The following is a 22476-nucleotide window of genomic DNA, read 5'->3' as shown; positions in this document are numbered from 1 at the left end:
CACCACCTTCTTGGCCCGTCTGGTCAGAATGTGGTGGAGGTCGTCCAGCCCAACTCTCTCGCTCTGCGCATCTGGCCACGGGCCACACCAGCATCTTCTGGCTGTGTCTGAGCCGCAGGCCTGGGTGCGGCCACGGTTCCGGGGCCCCTTCCCTTGAGAGTCCAGTCCTGCCCCGTCCTGCCAGTCCTGCCCCGTCTCCACCCAGAGGCCGAGCAGAGCCATCCTTAGGGGTGGCTGGCCGTCCGTGCAGCCAGCACGAATGTTCTTGAGTGCCCCGCACGCGAACTGCTGGTGGGGACGTGGTGCGGGGTCAGAGAAGTCGGGGCTCCACACGCCAGCAGCTTCTAACCCAGACGCCTTTAATAGACCCCATTCCCGTCCGCGCGGGGCAGAGGCGGCCGCTCGGGCTGTGGGTGGCATGCAGGTTCCTGGCTACAGCTGTCCTTGGTGCACGATGTGCTGCGCTAATCAACTACCAGACCGCACACTTGGTCGTAAAAGGAGAGCATCTCAGCTAAAGGATCCTAAAATTCCCCTGGACTCGGGCTACTACAAGAGCGGAAGTTTGGTCCTTGGCAACGTACGAACGAGGCTGCCCTTTGCGAAGTTCCTGATGGGTCCCTGAAATCACAGCAGCTCTGGGGCAGGGGGCTCAGCTCACGGGCGCTCCCCTCCCCCATACCAAGGCGGACAGGGAAGGGGGGCAGGCTGCACCTTCACCCCCAGGAGCAGAGGGGAGGCCTGGGGCTCCGTGGGGCAGTGATTCATAATGGGACGGGAGCCGACGCCCCAGCCTTGCGGCCGGGCCTGCTGTTCACGCATTTGCGGGGCCCCCGTGGTTCCCGTGGTCCTGGCGGGGCGGCAGCCCTGCCTTTGTGAAGCACCCAGCTATCCTTCGGGGCCACCTAAGCTGACTCCGCCATCACATCCAGCCTCTTCAACCTGGCAGTGAAACCCCCCAAATTCAGCCCTTTCCTTGCACAGGCTCCTCGTACAGGACCTGGGACCCCAAAAGGGTAGTTTCTTGGGGGGGTGGGGTGGGGAAGGTGAGGCCAAGCACCTTTCAGGTAAGTCTGACAAAGGGAGAGCTATGTGAGGTGAGCAGCCCCGGCCAGCCGCCGCCCCGTGGGTGGGACACCACTGGCTCGCGGGGTCCCACGCGGACACCTAGGACAGTGAGGTGATGTTGGAACGTCCGCCAGGGGGCGCCATGATCTTCTGTGCCGTGCGTCGCGCAATGTGGTCGTCCGCCTGAGACCCTGCAGAACGAGTGGGCATGAGGTCAGGGGCACGGACGCGCTGGCTTCACCCGTAACCGGGGCCATGACTGCGGAGCCCCCGCGCACCCACACCGCGGACAGCCTGGCGCACGGACGAGCAGACCATGCAGACGCTCCCACACCCAGGCCGCGGGTGTGCGGGAAGTGAGGTGGGGCGGCCAGGCCTGCTCATCCCACCTGTGGGTCTGGGCCCCACGACAAGAGAAGCCTGCCCCTAGCTTTTATGATGACCCCAGGAGGCCAGCAGGGACTCTGCCACCAGTGAGAGGGAGGACAGGCAGGGACATCAGGGGTGGGAAGAGGTAGGACCCGGGCCCAGTGCATCTGCAGGGATCTGTCACAGCACAGCCAGGACCCTGACCAGAGGCCCAAGGGGCAGCCTGCACCCTGGGCCCCCGGAGCCCTCCACGGTGTCCCTGCGTGTCCCCATGTGCTCACAGAGCCCTTCCTCATGTGCCTGACATGCAACTCCCGGGCTGGAGGGGCCGGACCCCACACGGCACCCGGCACAGGCATCGCGTGCCCATCCCGTCACTGAGCCCTCTCCACAGCGCGAATGATCCAAGTAGGGGTCACCGCGGCCACATTGGGGCAGACGCTGGAGCAGGAAGGCCTCCCCACTGGCCCCTGGAGGGTGGGGGTAGCATGTCCTGCCCCCCCATCCCCACACTCCCCATCTGCGGACGGTTGTGGGTGGTCTGCGGCCTTGATGAACTCACCCTGCCACAGGCTGGGTGCTGGTGCCCACCCCGGGGGCGCTTCCTGACCCTCGGGACGCTCCAGCGGAGCCCCCACCCCAGCTCCACTCACCAGACAGGCTGAACCCCGACTGGTGCAGGTTGCGCACCGGTGGGACCGAGATCTTCCCTGGGCAGGACGCGCGGGCCTGGGCACCGCCCCCCGGTTTGGCGGGCACCATCACCTCGTGGACAGGCCCGTCGTACAGGCCTCGGGGCACGCCGTGGATCTCTGCCAGCTGTGGGGCCGAGGGGACTGGGCGTCAGGGGGGCCGAGCCTGCTCCGCTCCACGGGCCCCCCTCTGCCAGGCTCTGGAACCCCAGGGCTCCCAGCCAAGGGAGGGGTTCCTCCCGCGACCACCCGCAACCTCAAACGCACCCCTCTCTCCCCGCTCCCCCCTACACAGTGTGCATGTCCCTCCCTGCTCACACCTGTGCACACGGCCCCTCTTCCCCTGAGGCTAGAGGACACGCTCAGACAAGGGCAGCCCTGAGGACGTGGCCTCTTTAAGGAAGGGGAAGCCGGCCCCCGTGGCCACTGCCTCATCAGTAGGCTTCATTCATGGCCCCAGCAGAGCCCCCACCCCAGCCCCGAGGAAGCCCTGGGTCCTGTCCTCCCTGAAAACGGCCCCAAAGCCAGAGACATTTCCCCAGTAGCCACCATGATGGAACGGTCCGTGGACGAAACAAAACCCTCCTGTGTGCCGTTTCCTGCTGGTGCCTCCCTGGGGTTCACGCTCAGACTCGTGACTGTTGCCAGTCCCAGGGGGTCACCACAGGGTGCGGGGGGGCAAGTGTGGGGCTTCGAGTCCGACGGCTTGGGTCTGAGTCCACACCCCGCCTCCAGCACCCAGGGTGAGGGACCGGGAGCTACCTCTTCCTGCCTGGGCTGCGCGTGGAGCAGGGTCTGCAGGAGCCCAGCAGCGGACCCCCACCCCTCTGGGCGGGAGGCGGAGGGCGATGCCTGGACTTCCGGCCTGGGCTCTGCACCTGGGCCGGCTGGGCCACGTTCTCCAGGCCCCACCTCGGTGAGCAGCTGTGTGGCCCTCACGCCCTGAGACAGCGGCATCTCCGGGAGTTAGAGCAGATTCCACTCTCCTTCCCCCTGGAGGAGACCGCTACCCCGGCCCCCGGCCCACCCTGGAAGCCGGCCCTCCTTGCTCTGAGCTCAGACAACGTCCTTCTAGAAAGCTGGATAAAGCAAACCTGTGTGTGCAGGAATTTTGTGTACACGTGTGTGTGTGTGTGCGCGCGAGCCGGCTACGCGTGCCGCGGGGCCGGTCAGATGCCCGGTGCGTCCCTCAGACGCAGGGGGCAGCTCAGCCAAGGGTTGCAGGAAGGAAGGAATCCCCGGTTCATAAAGCTGCTGTAAAGCCTACAGGCCCCTGCTTGTTTGTGAACGCGCGTCCACGCGTGGGCGGCGGGGTGGGGGGGCTCCCACGGTGCCCCCGCACGGTCTAGGGCGCTCACTCAGAGAGGCGGCCACCACTGACTTTTGTTGTGCCACTTGGGTAATAAAAGTTTGCATGGAGGGGCGCCAGAGGGGGCTCAGCCTGTTAAGCGTCCGACTCTTGGTTTAGGCTCAGGTCATGATCTCGCGGTTCATGGGTTCGAGCCCCGGGTCAGGCTCTGTGCTGACAGCTCGGAGCCTGGAGCCTGCTTTGGATTCTGTGTCTCCCTCTCTCTCTGCTCCTCCTCCCTCCCCCTCAAGATAAATAAAGATTAAAAAAAACAAAAATACATAAAGCCACTACTAAGAACCGACTCCCCAAGCAGGCGCTGGTCCCACTTATTTCCGCCAGGCCGGGCTGACCAGGAGGAGAAACCTCGTGGAGGTGGACAAGGTCGGAGAAGTCCAAGCCATCCCCCCCGCCCCCGCCCCGGCCGGCTCTGGCCTTACCCGGTTGCGTGCCTTTATCCTCTTGTAGACGAAGTCGGGAAACGTCTTCCGAGGGATGAAGCGGCCGGCCCCGGGGGTGACGAACATGTTCCCGTCCTCCATCACCACCCTGCCCTGACTCACGACCACCGTGGGGGCCCCTCGGCACTCGAGGCCTTCAAAAATGTTGTACTCCACGTTCTGGGGAGACAGGGTGGAGGGCCGGCCTCACCCCCCTGCGGGCTGACTGGCACCCTAGGGCCCCTGTTCTAGGACCTCTGAGAACCGGTCACCCCGGCTGGGCCGAACTCGGACGGAACTGGCCACAACGGGCCGTGCCAGTTTCTAAAACGCGTGTCTCGGGAGGAAGGGCCTGCGGGTGAGCCTGTAACAGGGTTGAGTCTCCCGCAAGGCGGGGCAGGTAGGTGGGGCAGGTCCCTGGGGCTCCCCCAGCCCTGACCCTGACGCTGACCCAGGGACTCAGGCTTCTCTTACCAGGTTGTGGCTCTTGGCAGAGATGATTTTTGTGGCCCTGGGGTTCCAAATGACCAGGTCGGCGTCAGAGCCCACAGCCACACGCCCCTTCCTCGGGTAAATGTTGAAGATTTTGGCCGCGTTCGTACTGGTCACAGCGACAAACTCATTCTCATCCATCTTCCCTGAGGCCTGGGAAACAAGAGGGCCAAGGTGAGATGGGGGGGGGGGGGCTTGTCCGAACAGCCCTTGGGGGTCTGGTCTCGCGGCCTTTGTGTGGACGGCGGCCCCTGTCCCCAGGCAGCAGGCGGCATCAGAACCATGCTCCCAGGGCGTCGGAGGGCCCCGCGCGTCCTGTTGGGCCCTGTACACCAGCACCGTGCTCACCCTGTGAGGCAATCAGCGGCCAGGTTTTGCTGACGTCTATCTCCCCTGGAGGACATGACCGTCCCCCGGGGTGGCCAGGCCTCGGGAAGAAGGGGGACGAGAGGGGGCTGGTGTCCGGGCCTCTGCGGGGGGAGGAGCTCAGGGCGGGAGTGCGGGGGTGCAGGCAGTCTGAGGAAACGTCAGGCCTTTGGGGGAGACTGGGCATAATCCCATCACAAATAGTGGCCTGGCTCTCCCAGACGCATTCTGCAGGTGACCTGGTCGCCCCACAGCGGCGGGAGTCTCCTCCAGGGGTACCAGAACTGAACGTCTGGGGAGCCCTGGATGGCAGGGCTGGGGGCGTGATGCCCTGGGGACACAACACACCCCGACCTGGGTTCCAGGCGGTGTGTTTACCGGGTAAGTGGCTTTCTGTTCTGAGGGACCGGCGGGGGGGGATGGCCCAAGACCCTCAGTCCGCACGCACCACACACTTCTCCCAGACCACAGACATCCGCTCCTCGATGCCGTTGGTGCCCTCGGGGATGAGCGTGAAGTTGTCCTTGCCAACGGCCTTCTGGGCGGTGGTGAAGGTGCAGTGGGCACTGCCGGTCACCTGGAGGTCCCCACTGAGAAAAGGGGGGGTCAGGGGAGCCCACCGCAGCCTAATTTTCCTGAGCCGGCCAAGGCCAGCCGGCTTCGCCCCCCTGCCCGGCCAGCACAGCCCACGGGGGCCGGAGGCTGTCCCGGAGCAGCGCTGGGCACGGCCGGTGGCTCGGCACGGGGACGGAGGGCCAGGACGGATCGGCGTGGGTTCTCTGCCCGGGGGGGGGGGGGGGTCCCGGCCCGCGGCTCGTGCAGAAGCCCAGGGCTGCTGGGGGCTGAGGTCGTGGCGGGGCGCCCGGAGGGGCTTCTTACCTGGACAGCAGGGAGGTGAGGCGGTCTGCGGTGGTGGGGTCCGGGTTGATGGGGGGGGACGTGACGAAGGCTGCGGCCTTTGCCCAGTTCTTGCTCCAGTAGTGTGAGCCGTCGGTGCCCAGGCTGGCGGTGATGGGCTCCCCAAACACGACCACCCCTGCAGGGAGGCCCGTGAGAGGCACCCCCACAGCCTGCGTGCCCCCCGGACCCGGGCAGGGTAGGGCCCTTCGCGCTGTGCTCTTGCTACGCCCCTCGATTTCCAAACCCTGGACAGCTCGTCTCTGCCTTCCAGGACACCCGGACCTTCCCACGTGGGGGTCCCCTCCATACCCTCCCCTTCACACCACCTGCCAGAGGTCGGGCCTGTGGGGAATCAGCTGGGCCGAGGGCAGGAAACGTGGTCAACTCTGCCCGCCCCTGCCGGTCTGAGGCCTGTCCCCTAGGACCCCCGTTCTTCTGTGTCCCCACCGCCTCCTCCACTGGGGGTGTTCTATGGGCAGAGGCTACCCGGGCTCCCAGTGTGTGCACCCCAGCTCCTGGAGGCACGGGGGCACCCAGCACACAGTGATGTGCGGCTCCCAGCGCAGGGCAGGGGGGCGAGGTCCCATCAGGCGTAGGGTCAGCTGTCCCTCACACACACACGCCACACACACGCACACACACACACGCACGCACAGCTGTGTCACTTCTGTGCACACAGGACGAAAGGCCCCTTGTTTCATGGCCCCTGGTGAGCAGCTGCTACCTCGACGAGACAGGAGGCCAGGCCCCACCTGTACAGGGACGGGGCGCCTGTGTCTCCCGCAGGACTCACCCCTGGAGCCCCCACCCGAGGCCCCACTGCCGAGAGGCCAGGCAGGGTGGCCCCTGCTTCTCCATCAGGCCTGCCCTGCTCTGAGCCTCAGTTCAGCCAGCTGGGCCCCCAGTCCTGAGAACGCAACCTCCGATCCCTGACAGATCCACCCCCAAGCGTCTGGGGCCCAGGGCCCGGCACTCACCCCTGCGCTTGGCTTGGGCAACCATGTCGGCCGCACCCTTGCTCATCACTTTGGTGACGTACAGGGGGCAGTTGGCCTGCTTGGCAATGGTGATGGCACGATACACGGCCTCGGCCTCCACCTGGGGACGGGAGCTCAGACTGAGAGGGCCCTGGGGCCTCCTGACCGGTGTGGGCATGGATGGCCACCATCACCCACAGATCCCGGGCCCAGAGGGGGCAGCGTGAGTGACTGAGGACCCCAGCCTGCAGTTCAGTGTCCAGGAGGGTCTCAGTTGACCCAGGTGGTTCCCAGAGCCTGACCTCACCGCCTTCTTGGCCTTGGGTTAAGGGCCACCAGTGGTGATGGGGGACATGAGCCAAAGGAGGACCAGCGAGTCACAGCCCTGGACGCCCACGGGGTCAGGTCCACTCCCGTGAAGTGGCTGTCTGGGACGCGGTCAGGGCTGGGACGGCGCTCAGCGGGCAAACTCCTACCTCCTCGGGGCGGCTGAGCACGTGGCCCTCGGGGCCGGTGATGCCAAGCTCCAGCAACCGCTTCTGCTCCTAAAAACACGGACAGAACATCACAGTCCGGCCCGGGTACAGCGGGAGTCTCACAGAGCCTCGGTCTGGGTGTGATGTAGGCAGCCCAGGAGACCCCGCCCCCAAGAAGTGCCCTGCCCCCCTGACGCTCATGTGAGCTCTCCTCCCCTACACTGAGCTCCGGGCCTCCAGGCCCCCGAATCACCAACTACAGAGAACTCAGAACGGAGGAGTAGGGTGGGTCTGGAGAGGAGCGACCCCAGCTCCCTACATTACAGATGAGGTTGGGGCTTGGAGAGGGCACCCCGCCTGCCATACTGTGTTCGCCAGCAGGGGGCATCCAGGAGTACACTGGGGGCTCCGCGGTCAGGGGTGGACAGAATGCACTTTCCCCAGCACGCCCTTGAAGATCTGTGCCTCTCGCATGAATGAAGACGTGGATCCGGGAGTCACCGTGAAGAACCGGCGAGAAGCAGAATCCCATGGACCCAATAACACGACTCCCCACACTGGTGGGGTCTCCCTGGCATGCACTGCCCACCTGCCTGCATACTGAGCCAGACCCACGGCGTTCTCCTAACTGAAGCCCGGCCTGGCCTCGGACCAGAGAGGCCACACATGGCACCTGGCGCTCTCGTGGCGGGGTGGGTGGACGAGGACCTGGGCACCCCACGTGCCCCTCCCCAGGTGTCACCACTTTGCTTTCAACTGGGGATGAGGCAGAGCCCAACCCACCAGGAAGCTTCTCTGTGTCTGGGATGCCAGGGAGGCATGCTGCCCCGTGAGGAGCCCCCGCACCTCCCAGGCACCCACAGCAACTGTACCTGCGGGCACCAACCCCACAGCCCAGGCACAGGGGCAGGTGGGGGCCAGGACCTGTGCTCAGTGACCACAAGGAACAATTAATTCTCTGTGGGGCCTCGATCCACAGGGGCAGAGGACACCAGGAAAGCCTGTCTCGGTCCCCCCGGAAGCAATATTTTGGTTCTGGGAAACTTCTGATAAGAAGTGTGATGATCAGGGGCGCCTGGGGGGCTCAGTCAGTTAAGCGTCCGACTTCGGCTCAGGTCATGATCTCACGGTCTGTGGGTTCCAGCCCCACGTCGGGCTCTGTGCCGACAGCTCAGAGCCTGGAGCCTGCTTCGGATTCTGTGTCTCCCTCTCTCTCTCGGCCCCTCCCCCCTCCTCAAAAATGAATAAATGTTAAAAAAAATTGAAAAAAAAAAGAAGTGTGATGATCACGGAGGAATCTCTATTATGGACAAAAGCCCCCAGGCCCCCCAACTCCCTGCTTGCTTGACCTCTGATCCAGGGCAGCCTGCCTACCAGAATATGTCCACTGTTCCCTCCCTGGGGGTTTGTGTGACAAAGTGCCCACATGTGAGTGTCCAGAAGCCACCCCGGCCCCTCATCCGCCCCCGCCCATCCTGCAGGCAGCCCTCCGGGCACCTCTTCCACGATGTCCCCGTTCTCTGCGTGCACTTGGGCCAGGGCACCCAGGTCCCGGATGATGCTGAAGATCTCGTACATCTGGGAAGAGAGTGCACAAGGCGTGTGGGGCTGTGTGCACCCTGCCAGCGGCCTGAAGCACCCGCTGTCCCCTCCTCTCAGCCCCTACCCTCACCTGGCCGTCGGTGCACTGGTACCTGTCCTTGTATGCCATGAAGACCAGGAAGGAGTTCACGCCTGGAGGACAAGCAGGGGGGATCAGATCCCAGCCACTGTCGGTCCGACCCGGGAGCCTCCCCTGCTCCCTGATCTCCTCTCCCACGGGCCTGCTCATAACTAGCTTGTGTCAAATCCCCGAGAAGCTCTGATGTGGGTTTTGCTTCAGGACTTTTGATTACAAGAAATTAAGCCTTGTTTACAGACTGGCTTTTCAGTGCAGACAGCACAGAGAACTGCAGGTTGGAAAGTATTCCCTTCCTAAAAGGACGCTAGGAAAACTTGTAGTTCTTGTCTTTCATCCAGGACAGGGACAAGGGGCCTGGGCTGCAGCTGAGGACAGTGACAGGACCCATCCCTCAGACACAGAGGCAGGTGACCTCTTGCTCTGGATCCTCTGCAAGTAGAACAGACCTTCCAATTTGTCCTTCTTCCCCCCAGCTCCCAACCCCCCCACCCTGGGGTCCAACAGACGCAGAGTCCAGCCTGGCCAGGGGTGGGGGTAGGGGCCCTTTCCAGCCAATACCAGGGAAGCATGGACCCCCATGCCTACCTGCCCTCCAGCCACCCCAGCCGGCCTCTGGACATGCCCTTACCTTTGTCCTTGACCAGGGCCTCCAGCTCCTCCCTGATGCTCTCATGCCAGCGGGGGACATCCACGTGGAGGGAGTAGTCACAGCAGGCCCCACTGTCTGCGCGCTCCCGCCACTGCTCATAGGCTGCCAGCAGGCTCACACCCGTGTCGGGAAACACGTGGTCCACTGTGGGGGGGCAGTGCGGTCAGCTGAGCCCCCACTCTGGTCACCGGGAACCACCTTGGCCTCCAAGGGAGACTGGTTTCATGTTCCCAAGAGATCAGGAAGTGCCTTTGAAAAAGCCGTGGAGAGGCCACGGGTCGCTTCCATGAGGCTGGTGCTGCTATGAACCTGCTCATTGGTTCTGTCCAAAGAGGCACCTTCTGCCTCGTATCCCTTGGCCTTCTCTGAGCAGAGAGAAAGCCCAGACTCAAGCCACCCACGCCCTGATGGACACGTTCACCCCAAGGAGCACCGGTGGCAGTCCAGAGCCTTAACCTCCAACACAGGTGTCTACGTGAGTGAGCGCACCTGGAGGGCCAGTGGAGGGCGGAGAAGCGTGGTGCTGTCCGTGGTTCTGAACCTGGCCAGCCAGCCCGGAACAGCAGCAAGGGGCTGGCTCCCCTTACTTGCACCTCACTGACTACACACACCACCACCCCACCCCTGGGGAAACCAGGAGAGCACTTGGCCACTACACCATTACTTCCCCCACCCAACCTCAGGTCCAAGGTCCAAACACTGCTCATGGTCTCCCCTGGGTGCCGGGAAAGAGCTCAGAGTAGGGGTGGCCAACGAGAAGGCACACGCACCCAAGGGTACTGGCAAACGCTGTGCCTTCCCCCAGCAGACTGTGGGTCCCCCCCAGGTGGGTCTCCCATGCTCCCCACAGGTCAGATCTCACCCCCAGGACCCTGGGGGAGAGGGTGCTACCCTGCCCTGTGGTCCCTGCATGGCTCCAGCCTGGGGAAGATGGTTAGCCAGAGGCTAGCTTCAAGCCACAGCATCTCTCTGTCCTCACAGTGACACCTCACGGCTTGTCTGATGCCTGGGCACTGGCACAAGCAGGTAACAATCACGAAGTGTCCTGGCTGGCCGGGGCCACCAGTGATGAGCATGAGCAGTGATCTAAAACGGCCAGTCTCCTCAAACTAAAAAACAAGACCATTGTTGGCTTGTTGGTGTTTGCTTCATGGTTGAGTAAACCAAACGAAGCCATGGTTTGGGCAATAGCTACACATAACTTGTGAAGCAGCCCAGAGTCCTCAGGGCAGCCTTCCTGGTGGCAGCACTGACAGCATGCACCGTGTGCCAGGCACAACAGAGCAACTTGTGCACTGACTCCCTTAGTCCCCACAGCCGTCTAAGGAGGCTCTTCCCCTCCCGCCTGCCTCACAGGTTAGCAAAGTGTGGCTTCTAGAAGTTAGGTGAGTTACTGAAGTCAAACAGCTGGAACGTGAAGCCAGGGTTCAACCAGGCATGTTAGACCAGGTCTTAACCACAGCAGGGTGCCTGCACTCGGCACCGCCCAGCTGGTGGCATTCAAGGCCATGAGTGGAGGGCTGGGGTCTCGTCCTGGCTCTGAGCTTAGCACAGTCAGGTTCACCTCGGGCAGGTGAATCCGCCTTGCAAGCTGTTAGGTAGGCGGGGCTTGTCTGCCGAGCTCCCAGGGTTTACGAGCTGCAGGTGGCACAGAGCCAGCACTGAAGAAAGGGCAACTCTGGTGGCTGTTGATCAGATAACAGTAAGTATTCCTGTCGTGTTTTTCCTGAAAACGTAGCCTCCTTCTCGACATGGGCAGGAACTTTGTGCAAACCGAGTTTCAGAGGCTCAGGAGCAAACGTGTCTGCTTCAGGCATGACCCCTCCCCTCGTGCAAGGCATTTTGGTTTGGAAAAACCTAGTTCTTGGCCGGCTGCCAGCTTCCCAGGAAATAAGAAATTCCTGGGCACACATCCATTTGCTCCCATGGAAATCCCAGGAGCACGCCGGAGCTGGCCAAGGCAAGATGACTCACAACGTGAACGGGGAGAACAAAAGCATACGCGAGGCTTTCTTAGACTGAAAGGTAATAAAGGGAAATAGACCAAAAAATCGCTCTATTGTAAGGCTCTTCCTGCAACACAGAAGCCTGGCCGGCGGAGCCTGGGACGGATGCTTTGCACGCGGGAGACACTCACGTATCATGGTGGTCCCTCCCGCTAGGGCGGCCTTGGTCCCCTGGCAGAAGTCATCCGCTGGCGTCATGCCCAGGACGGGCATCTGCAGCCTCGTGTGGACGTCCACTCCGCCTGGCAGGACCATCAGGCCATGGGCGTCGATGGTTTTGATGCCTCCAGGGACAATGAGGTTTTCTCCAATTTGTCTGGAAGCAACAAAGATTACTTAACTGGTCTGGCCTCCGGAGACTGTCAGAGAGCATGACACACCAGCCGTGGGCTTGAGACAGTCAACACAGAAGACCCACCCTGGGCACTGCCCTGCGGTGCCCACCTGGGTTCCACGTGTTGCTCTAGGGACTAGAGCCACTGGCAGGAGCAGAGACGCTGACAGGTGTGGTCAGTAAGTATTTATTAAGCACCCACCTCGAGCCCTGAATCATCCTACAGCTGTGATAACACACATACACGTGTGAGCCACTGTCCTGCTTCCCAAGACCTTGCCACTAACTGACAAGATTCTGTTGTCACTAAAGGCCTGGGCTGGGGCTCTTTCCAGGGAACGGGATTTTGGAAAAGTAAAGAAAACAAAACAAAACATTTAGGTGGAGTTCACCCAAAGGTAAACTTGTGGATAATGTGCAACCAATGTGCACACGTGTGATCTGTGAAGATATTTGAGGCAGAAACTTACTTTATCAAACCGTCTTCCACATACAAATCAGCGTAAAAGGACTGGTCATCATTCACGATCTTCCCGCCTTTGATCAAAAGGCGGTCACTCTATTGGAAGCAAACAAAAGACAGGTTTTCTCCAAACTGAGCTATTCAACATCCTCCCCAAAACTTCTTCCTCTGGAATTAGGATTGGAACACTTGGATGCAATGTGTACACATAGAAATGAGCAAGGAAGCCAGCACTGTCTCCCACCCCCACGAATGGGGCAGAGAGGTCTGGAGGCCACTGTCGCTCACGGGCGGTGTTCAGTGATGGAAATGGGGGTGTTGCCTGGTGCTCTCTCAGGCTGTCTGGGGGTGCTGAGGGGCCGAGGAGGGATAGAGTCCAGAGAGGCTGGGACTCGGGAGGCAGGAGCTGCTGATGGAGAGGCCATGGGGGTGAAGGGCCAGGAAGACATCAGGGTGACCACAGGCCGTGGTGCTGCCTGGAGGGACCCCACGTGGGTGGACAAAGTGCCAGGAGGCGAGGCCAGCTGGTGGGTCACCTGTACAACGTGGAGCTGTGGAACCGGGTGGGGCTGGCCCAGTGCTCAGCAGCCATAAACCCACTTCTAGGAACCCCGCCAAGTGGTGGGGAAGGTGCAAAGTGGGGCAGAAAGTAGGGTGTCATGCACGGAACTTGGCACGGACTCGGGAGAATGATGGGGAGAAACGTGGAAAAGGAGCAGAGACACAGAAGGCTGTGGACGAGCACCCCGCTGGGCAGCCCTTTCCTCCTGTTCCCCTGTTTGAGCCTCAACACACCTCTGACCTGGCCCGGCAGGAATGACAAGTGTGCCTCACAGGGAGGCGTGGCTCTCCACGCACCAACAGCCGAGGCCACAGGAGCCAGGCTGTGCAGTGCAGTTAGCAGGAACCCCAAGAGCCCGCTGAGGTGCACATGACCCGTCACGGGTGGGCCTTCCTCACTACGTGATCCTCCTCTCGTCCTCATTTCCATTTGGACTGACTTCTCAGGATTGTGTTGATTTGTAAAACCACCCCCCGCTGTCTACAAAACAGCTGATGAGCTAGGCCACGGGCCAAGTGCAGCCCCCAGTGGACCGACCATCCTCAAGTAAGCCCAAGGAAACCCTGACCAGGAAGACGAAGGCTTTGGCAGAAGAGAGCTGTGGTCTGCGTGCCCCCCCCCCCCAGGTAGGAATACCTTACTTGTGGTCTGTGTGTCCCCCCCACCCCACCCCAGGCAGGAGGACACTTGCCGTCTGTGTGCCCTGCCCCGCCCCGCCCAGGTAGGAAGACCTTACTTGTGGTCTTTTACATCCCTCCCCTTTCCAGGCACCTGAACTCACACTTTGGGAACCTTCCTGGGTTTGGAACCAAGAGGGAAATGCAGCTGGAATGAGGTGCTCACCAGGATGAGGCTGGAAGTTCCCCTAAACAAGCCATCTTGTGTCTGACTCCCCCCCCCAAAACCCCAACCCCGTGCAAGCCACTGGCAGACTTCCCGAATCGGGCTGGACCCCGAGCCAGTCACGAGGCAAGACCCCCTCCAGTCCGGGAAGGACAGGGGCTCCTTCCTCCCGGAGTATCTCTCAGGACGGGAATCCGCAAGTCCACCGCCCTCCTGCCGAGGTCAACTCCAGAGTCGGGTCTCAGCCTCGCGGGCGCCCCCTGCCACGGTCCAGCTGGCGCCGGGGCGCCTCCCTCCCCCTCCCTCCGCCGGCTCCCGGCCGGCCGCCTGGAGGGGGCGGCTTTGTTTGCTGGCAGCGCGGGGTGAACCGTCTGACCTCCCGCACCCTCGCCTGTGGTTGTTGGGGGATCTCCCCTCCCGAGGGCCTGGGCTGCCGGGATGCCCGCTCAGCGGCTACGAGGGAGCGCTCGCCTCCCCTGGGGTCTCCGAACCCCGGCTCCGTGGAGGGGTTCAGGCCTCCAGGGGCTCCAGGCTGAGCCGCGGGGGCTGAGGCGCTTTGTCTCGCACAAAGAGCTCCCCGCGCGGCGGAGGCGCGGTCCGGAGCCAGGCCAGCCGCGCCGGGCGGGGGACGCACCCGAGGCCCGGCAGGCGGTGCCAACAAAAGGCCGCGCGTCCCGGGAGGACGCCGAGACCGGATCTCCCCGCCTCGGCGCGCGGCCGCCGCGGGGAAGGAGGCCCCTCCCCGCTTTGGGGAACAGGCCTCTCCCGGCCCCGCGCCCTCCCTGGCGCACAGGAGGGCCCGGGACCTGTGCGTCCGGCGCGGCGCTCGCTGGAAGGACCAGCGCCGGGAGGGGGGCACCGGCGCGGGCTAGACGCGAGCGCAGCAAGCTGGGCGCGGAGCCGGGACGGTCCGGCCCCGGCGGTGGGCGGGGGGCGTGGGGTGAAGGGGGCGCCGGAGCGGGGCTCACCGTGATCCGAGGGATGTTCTTCTTGCCCTGGAAGGACATCCTGCTCCTCCCGCCCGCGCGGCCCCCACGCTCGGCCGGCGCGGCCTGGCTCAAGCTGAGCGGCCCTGGGGGTCCCGGGCGGGGGCGCGCAGAGACCGGGCCTGTACGCGGGGGCGCCGGGCTTCCGAGTGCGAGCACGCCGGGCCGCGCGGCTCCGGTGCCGAGCCCCGCCCCCGGGCCCGCCCCGCCCCCGGCCCGCAGCTGCTCCTTTGCATTCAAGCCCCGCCCCAGCCGTGCTCAGTACCCACGCGCTAGCCGCCCCGGCGGAGGCCACAGTACCCCAGCCGTGCTCAGTAACCCCTCCGCCCCGGGCCCCGGCGAAGGCCACAGGCGGGACCCCTGCACCCCCGGCGCCGCGCGGACCCGCGGACGCATGCTGCCTGGGAAGGGGGAGAGGGCTGCGACAAGTCCTGGCCGCTGCGTGTGCGGAGTTTGGCCCCCGGAAAGAGGGTGAAGTCAGGCTAAGTCCTGCAGGCCCCGCCCTCGCCCCTGCCCTGCCAGGGCCCGCCGCCTGCTCCCTGGTGACCCGACGCACCCAAGGCCACTGGGATTGATCCTAATCTCAAGTCCAGGCCCGGGCGCTGCGGGAGCCGGACTCCCTCCGGGAAGGCGCCTCTGGCCAAAGCCTGGCTCCTTCACATCCTATGGGCCAGGCCCGGATCGGGACGCAGGGCGGTGTACTGGCTCCGGGACCCCGCGGTGGACACACCTCCCGCAAGGCTGCTCCACGGGCCGGCCGCGTGAAGCTTGGGGACAGGAGGAAGGGGACAAGGGCACAAGTTAAGGAGGCACAGAGATAGGAAGGCAGAGCGAGACTGAGACATGCAGAGAGACAGAGATACCCAGAGCCCCTGACAGACCGGAGAAGCAGAACCAAGGCAGAAGAGGCCCGACGCGCGCGGGTTCAGGACAGCGAGTTTCCCGGGGACAGACTCGGCCAGTCAGGGAGAGGGAGGCCCCTCCCTGAGCCCTCACGTCCCCTCGGAGAGGCTGGGGGTTTGGGAAGAGAACCAGCCCCTGGTCCACGCCCCGGCGGCCTGCCCTCCCTGCGGCTTCTCACCGCCTGCTTTTGGGTCAAGCGGGGCGGCCCTCCCAGACTTGCCGCGGCCTCCGGGTCATCTCGGCGGGGCTCGCCGGGTCCCTCTGGGTCGCCAGGTGGCCCGCTGTACAGCTCTCCAGCCCGAGGGCTCCGACGGCCACCGCCCGACGCGTCCAGCTGCAGCGTCTTGTTCTCAAAGGCGTCCTCCACGCAGCGGAAAACGCCGCCGAGCCTGGGCCGGGCCCGCGGGCTGCCTGAGCCCAGCGTCCCCGGGCCCGCGGGCAGAGGCTCCGCGGGCTCCTGCGGCCGGCGTGCGGCCATGGAGGGAGCGGGCGAGGGGTCGCGGGTCCCGGAGCCTCCTGCGGCGGGTGTGCGCGCGGCGCGTGACCCGGCCGACCGGCCCGGCTCCCCCCCCCCCCCCCGCCCCCAAGCCGCCCCCAAACTGACCCCGAGCCCGCGCGCGGGGCTGGCGCTGTCCGCGCAGAGAGTGCTGAACGCGCCGAGCCGGCCCGAGGGCTCGCGTTCCGTTTGGGCGAAGCCAGAGTTCCCACCTCCCGCCCACCCAGCGGGGCACGCGCTGAAGAGACCCCTGCCTGTCGACACTCCAGCCAGATTTCCGAGCCCCGTGGTAGATCCTACGCCCAGCCGGAGGCTCTGACTCTGAAACGTCTGGCAAGTGGGGACGGTCGGAGGGGAAGGCGGGGAGGGGCGATGCGCCCCAGGAGAGCTGCTCCTGACCGCCCTTAAGCCCCAGTTCAAGGCTTTGGGTTAAGACAAGGCGGAGGGACTCAGCCCGCCCAGGGTCACAGGACGATGCTGTCACTCTGCCAAGCCCTGCTGAGAGTGACTTTTTAGGAAAAGACATCCAGCCTTTGTGTTCTAACGCAGCCGGCATTTTAACATGTACGTTTGGACATGAGAGTCACCTCGAGGACACTCGTGCTGGTGTGGCAGGAGCATTTCCACAGAGCCAGATCAGCACCTGTCCCACCCCTGCCACATCTCTGGCTTCCACCCCACCCCCCCACCCCCAGGGTGATTAATAAAACCAGCCTCTACTCACCTGTGTGAAGCCGTCTGCAAGTGAAACCTGTTGCCAAGTCTCATTCATTCGCAGAAATTCTCTTACTTTCCTAAGCTTTTTACATTTTCTCTTCTGGTTCTCACTTGATAAGCAGCTACATGAAGCCGCCTCCCTGGTGGCCGACCTCGGCCCGGTGCTGCCCGGTACCTCTGATTTCAGAGCCTGTCTTCCAGGTGATTCTCCACGAGGTAGGGTAAGGCTTCAGGTAAGACGCCTGGCTCCTCCGTGCGCAGGAGGGCCAGGCTCCCTTCCCGGCGTGGAACGTGGCACTGCCTTCGGAGAAGGGACACGGGACACAGAAGTGGCTAGCACTGCCAATATGCCCAAACTTTAATGCCGTGGGAAGAGGGTAACTTTGATATTCTAAGATTTAAAACATTTTTTATTAAAACTGTACAATAATTTACAAATGAGTAAAAATTCTCTGGTATACATCATAGGAATCACAATACAAAAATAAGTGTAAAATTTTGTACTTGACCACCATAGGCACCTATTTTAGGCCTGTGAATACTGTTTAGCACTGAACAGAAGAATATCGTGTTTAGAATGTGGTTAGTAAGAGAACACATACTGGCTGGCATAATGCCATGATCAAACAAGTCCGAACTCATTTTTGCATAAATGTACAGTAAAGCTTTTTAAAATACAGTAAACAAATATATGATTTGATACATATATTTACAACTTGATTTTCCTGAGCCTAAATATAAATCCATTTCTGTGTTAAAACACACAATCCACCTTAAGGTTTCAGTGATGGGGTGATGGTAAATGTAGACGGACGTCACAGTGCCTCCAAACCCACTCCCACACACCCTCCTTCCTGACAACCAGGGTGGTATGCACAGCCGTGTAAGGCACGCGGGGTGTCCTGTAGGCTACAGGTTCTGCAGGGGCAGAGCACTTCAAGGAAGAGCACAGTCCTTCAGCAGGGGGACTCTAGACCGTGGAAATGAGGTGCACACACACGTCCGTGTCAGCCAGGGGGCTGCGATTCACGTGGATTTCCAGTTCAGACCAACGAAAACATCTGTGCGGTTCTGGGTGTTGTGTACACAGCGGGATTGCGTTGATGCTGTTATACTGTCAGCACGTCCACGTCCTGGTTGCACAGTAAACATTTCTGGCAACTTCTGACCCCTCCCCTTGTTCCACGAGAGAGTGGCATTCACCCACCCTTCTCCTGTTTGAGGAGGTTTGCGACAACCGGGCACAGATACTTTCAGCAAATTCAATCCAGCCCGCTGGTTTAGCATAAAAGGTATCCTCTAGGATTTAGAAAGAGCGCATTATTTTAAAACGCTTGAATTCTTCAGATGCTCACTGGACTAGCGGGAAGCAGGGACAAACGCTCGTATCCACTTTTGCCTCCCCCCACCCCCCGCCTGTTTTCTGTTGTTGGCAAAAGCCCAGTCCTGAAATGCCGGATTTCGTAATCAGGTGAAAAGAAGGTGCCCAGGATACACGAATAAAAACAATGACGTCTAAAGAGAAGAACTAACATTGGGACTCAATGGGGACTTTCAGGAACACGGCAAGGATACAAATGTGGTTCGGTACACGGGATATTATTAAAAACATTCACGGGGCCATTTTCGCTCCATCCTTTTACATGTAAACAACTTCATAGGCATTGGTACGCATCTACATGCTTCTCTGTCCTGCCTAGTTTGCCCTTTTTGAAACTACAAAGCCGTGGTTAAGAATGTCTGGCACGTGTGCGGAGGGAATATGAAGTGCTCCAGACAAACGCAAAATCGGGATGATCCAAATAAACACGGGCGAAGTTGGGTCTCAACTGCACGTGGCTAGATCCTGAACGGCCATCCCGCACAGCTGCCGTCCCTGGGCAGGACCCACTGGGGCGGGCGGGGCCGCACCAGAGGCGGCAGCGCCACCAGGGCTTGCCGCTACAGAGTTTCTGGACGCCTGCGTCACACCCTCCACCCAGCCCCAATCTGGGAGTTCATCCGTAGCTCCACAGGGGCGTTTATTAGCTCAAGACTACCGTTTGCCATTCGGTTCTGGGCACATCAAATGTGTCCAGGGGATGCGGCCATTAGAACGAGGCAACACTAGTCATGGAGAATGAAACAAGCTTTCAGACTTGGTCCTCAAACCCCAACATCAGGCTCAGCCAGAGAAGCAGCGGATTCGCCCTGGATCCCGTCCAAGTGAATAAGTAACCGTGAGTTAATGACAACAGAAAGGACGGGTGTCCCGGGACAAGTCTGACTAATAGTACACTTCCCAGCAGAAACCCTGCACCCACTAGAGACGAGCGTCTCTGTCTGATCCCGTAAGCCTCCTCCCAATTTCTCCCAGGGAATCAAGCCCTGCCTGGTGCCAGTCATCTGCGCCAGACTTGGACACGTCTTCCGACGCAAATACGAGATGAACCTGACACTTGCAGACAACACAGTCACCCCTCCCTTCCGCTCCTCGGAAACACAGTCTGCTTGTCTTTTACGCGGTGTTTGCCGCACTCTCACCCGGCTGCAGGTGTCACTACGCAGCACGTAAACTTCCAGGTGCCTCAAAAGAGCCCAAATCTTGTCTCCTTGTTGAGCATGCACGTGCGCACACACAGAGGCTCACGCACATGCACACGCGCGCACACACACACACACCTTGCGAATTCAGCCCTGGGAGCGACAACCTCAGGCCAGCAAGGGTGTGGGGTCGATGGAAGAGCCTCTTCCGCCCATGAGTCGGGCTGGCTCCGAGTGCTGGAAGACGTTCCTGGGCTGCGGCCAGAGCGCTAGGCAGGAACGGAAGCTTCAAAGGAGCTTCATCGACGTGCTGTTTCCTCCCTGGAAAAGAGGCAAAACAACAGCTTTATTCTAGCGTGAGCCATCCGAGGCACTCTGAGGTTACACTGGCGGTGGGAAGGGGCGGAGAGATGCCCGGGGCATGGGCTCCGCACGGCGCAGTCGGGACTCCAGCGGCTGGTGCGGGAGCCGCAGAAACGCGTCCCGGTGCCCCACAAAGCCGTGTGCAGACGTGGCCTCGGACCTGCCTCGAAACGCCGCGGGCAGATGCCCACGCTTCCGCGCGATTTCCATTTCTTCTCGTTACTTAGAAAGCGGGCCTCTGTTAGGTTCCATTTCTTCACTACCTTTTACGTTTTTATGTTTGGAACAGGTCTCCTCTCTGCACAAGGAGAGTGGGCCCCACATCAGCCACGGGGCGGGGGCAGCACCGGCATCAATGAGGTGAGAGGCGGTGAGGGGCGCGGACACCCGCGGGGCGGGGGGACCCTGGGCCCACACGTTCCTAGGCTAGGAGAGGCTGCAGAGGGTTCTGTGCGTTTGGGGTTTTTCACCTTCTAGTAGGAAGACCCCTCCCCGCAACGCACAAGGCAAAGGAAACCGGGGGGAATCACACACACTTCCTGCCCACGTGGCACACATTATGCGCGAATCTCAGGGCCGTGGAAATGAAGCACTGTTCTTTGTGACGTTAACCGGATCCATTTCTAAGTAGGTCCCCCTCGAATTATCTGTTTCTAGGATGTGAGATGTGAAAGGGCCAGCCTGGCCTTTTCACCGTGCAGACTGAAGTCTGAAGTTCTGAGCTTAGAGGGGCTCCCTCAGGTCACACCCCAGGCTGACCGGGGCCAGGGGCCCTGACCACCTGCCCGCCAGCGTCCGCCCCCCAACCACAGCACTGCTTCCCTTGAGCTATGCCGGTAACTGCCTGTGGCATGCATCTCACACCTGCAAACACAGAAGACACCTTGTTGAGAATGACGTGCAGAGTCCTAAAAAGTCAGTCCCCAAAGTGGAGGAACAGGACGATGGCATCTGGTTGCCTGTGGTCTCAGGACCCTCTTCCCGGAGCCAGTCCTGCCTGACTTTGCTAACACACTCTGTTCGCTGCCGCTGTGTCCAGAAGGGGAGGGGGGGGCTTTCTGTCCTCGTCTGTGACTGCAACACTCCGCCCCCACACTCAGGGGCACACGCACGTGCATGGGCACACACACGCACACGCAGAGGCATGGTTCTGCTTCAGGATTCCAGGCTTCCCAAGCGCTTTCTGCCCCCCAGTCCCATCTCCTCTGGGGGACAAGGTGTTCCTGATCCCTCCCTGTTCTGACCACGGGCCTGACTTCCGGACTGTCCTCACAGCCAGCCCATGAGCTCATCCAGGTTGAAGCCACAAAAGACACGAGGCAGGTGAGGGTGAGATCACCCACTGGGTGTGACCTTGGTCTCACGGCCCCATGGGCTCTTCGCCCCCCCAAACCCCTGGCCCGGTGCTGGTCCAGAGCCTCCAGTGCGTCTGCGGCAGGAGCCGAGACTGCTGGGGGTAGGAGGGCCCGCTTGCGAGGTCAGCCCTTGGCCGGCATCCGGGAGCCCGCTTTTGAGACGCTCCCTGAGCCATAAGGTTGTGCTGGTGGAGTGGCCTTGACCGTTTGCACAAATGATGTGATTTATGGCAAACACCTGTTTCCTTCTGAGGGCCTGACACTTCGGCGCAGGGGTGGGCTCCCCAAACGAGCAGCCTCAACAGAACACCTGAACTCTGAGCGTCAAAGGGACTTCTCTGGGGAGACGGACAGTGCACACGGATGGCCACGTCTTCACTACTGGGGAAGTGGGTGCTCTGTGTGGTCCCCACAGGAGGCAGAAAGCCCACAAAATCTGCTTATGGATCCCTCCAGATCCAGCCACGTTTCCCGACTATGTTGCCGAAATGAACCTTAGCCAGGGCACCACTGTGTGCTGGGCCCCGAGAACCCCAGTGACTCACTGAAAACGGGCATCCTTGGAGACGCCCAGAACACACTGCTTCCCACTTCCGGGGACCGAGGTCCACTGTGAGGCCGTAAGACGGATCAGACACCGTGCCCAGCCTCCACGAGACATCTGCTCACTTACTTGGCGGTTCATGCGGCAGCCGTTCGTTTGTGTGCGTCTTGGGGCCAGGCCCTGCCTGAGTATATGTTGGGGCCACACTGGGGACTGTGCAGTGAGCAAGTCGGGGACACTTCTGCCGTGGGCGGCTCCCCGCCGATCACAAGAGCCCAGTACGCTGATGGTAATGTGGGTTAGCACGGTGAGACAGGAGAGACGTGGGACACCGGAGGGGCTCGTGGCACACGGTGGGGCGGGTGAGACCCCAACCAGCTCAGGGCCCAGGGGGCGGAGGCCGCGGGGCACACGACTGCCCTGTGATGAGGTGATGTCCTGACAAGGGTGGGCACCAAGCATCACAGCCGGCCCTTCCTTCCGAAGGGAGAGGCTATGACACAATTTTCGTACTGGGCTGCACTGAAGCCCAGGGAGAAGATACAGGAGTCAGCTGATCGGCAGAGTCACAAATAGCCTTCACTTCCTAAGTACCAAAATGAACAGGAGAGGGCGAGGACAAGAGGGTGCCAGGCTGGACCATCACCCCGCCGGGGGCGGCAGGGCATTTCCACGTGGGCACCGGCCCACAGCCTCGCTAACGGCTGCAGAAGCGGGACCCCCACGGGTGACGCCCACTGGGAACACATGCAAACGGGATCAGGAGACAGCATCTGATTAATGTCAAAACAGAGCGCGAGGAACAGGCTCCTGCCATCTGTGTTTGCCGGGAATTCTCACCGGGATCTCGACTGTTGCGAAACAGAAAGCTCTTGGCAAAGGAGACGGCGGCTTCCTGGGGCCGGAGAAGCCCACTGCGCTCG

General features: G+C 61.8%; 2 protein-coding genes across 18 annotated transcripts in view; both read right to left on the bottom strand.

The window, feature by feature from the left end:
• Positions 1 to 338: 338 nt before the first annotated feature.
• DPYSL4 (dihydropyrimidinase like 4) lies at positions 339 to 16048 on the bottom strand. 3 transcript variants are annotated; one of them, XM_045040876.1, is made up of 14 exons: positions 15734 to 16048; positions 12269 to 12357; positions 11596 to 11780; positions 9438 to 9602; positions 8801 to 8862; positions 8626 to 8706; positions 7129 to 7197; positions 6653 to 6773; positions 5655 to 5811; positions 5224 to 5365; positions 4392 to 4562; positions 3918 to 4097; positions 2091 to 2256; positions 339 to 1259 (listed from the first exon to the last, which is right to left on the bottom strand). In XM_045040876.1, the coding sequence occupies exons 1-14, from the start codon at positions 16031 to 16033 to the stop codon at positions 1168 to 1170; spliced, it is 1980 nt and encodes a 659-aa protein (XP_044896811.1). In that variant the 5' UTR covers positions 16034 to 16048; the 3' UTR covers positions 339 to 1167. The 3 variants fall into 3 exon arrangements, with proteins under 3 accessions (XP_044896811.1, XP_023096904.2, XP_023096905.2); XM_023241136.2 differs by having other exon boundaries at positions 15776 to 16048; XM_023241137.2 differs by lacking the exon at positions 15734 to 16048 and adding an exon at positions 14635 to 14804.
• A 1112-nt stretch (positions 16049 to 17160) lies between these two features.
• The window catches only part of JAKMIP3 (Janus kinase and microtubule interacting protein 3), a 113798-nt gene continuing 108482 nt past the window's right edge, over positions 17161 to 22476 (bottom strand). For all 15 annotated transcript variants that reach the window (XM_023241120.2, XM_023241124.2, XM_023241125.2 and 12 more), the window contains one exon: positions 17161 to 19612. The gene's annotated coding sequence lies outside the window, so the exon portion shown is untranslated. The remainder of the gene's footprint in view (positions 19613 to 22476) is intronic.

The sequence above is a fragment of the Felis catus genome, chromosome D2, assembly GCF_018350175.1.
Source record: "Felis catus isolate Fca126 chromosome D2, F.catus_Fca126_mat1.0, whole genome shotgun sequence".
Classification (NCBI taxonomy): Eukaryota; Metazoa; Chordata; class Mammalia; order Carnivora; family Felidae; genus Felis; species Felis catus.
Note: the sequence above shows the minus strand (reverse complement) of the source record. Positions and strands in the feature narration are given on the sequence as shown.

What these genes read in the sequence shown, in the direction of transcription:
- DPYSL4 (XM_045040876.1), bottom strand. Translation starts at nt 16,033, where the DNA reads ATGGCCGCACGCCGGCCGCAGGAGCCCGCGGAGCCTCTGCCCGCGGGC. An exon ending in GTGGAAGACGGTTTGATAAA is followed by an intron (nt 11,781 to 12,268) that starts GTAAGTTTCTGC and finishes TGTTGCTTCCAG; the next exon opens with ACAAATTGGAGAAAACCTCA. An exon ending in TGCTCAGCCGCCCCGAGGAG is followed by an intron (nt 6,774 to 7,128) that starts GTAGGAGTTTGC and finishes TCCCGTCCCCAG; the next exon opens with GTGGAGGCCGAGGCCGTGTA.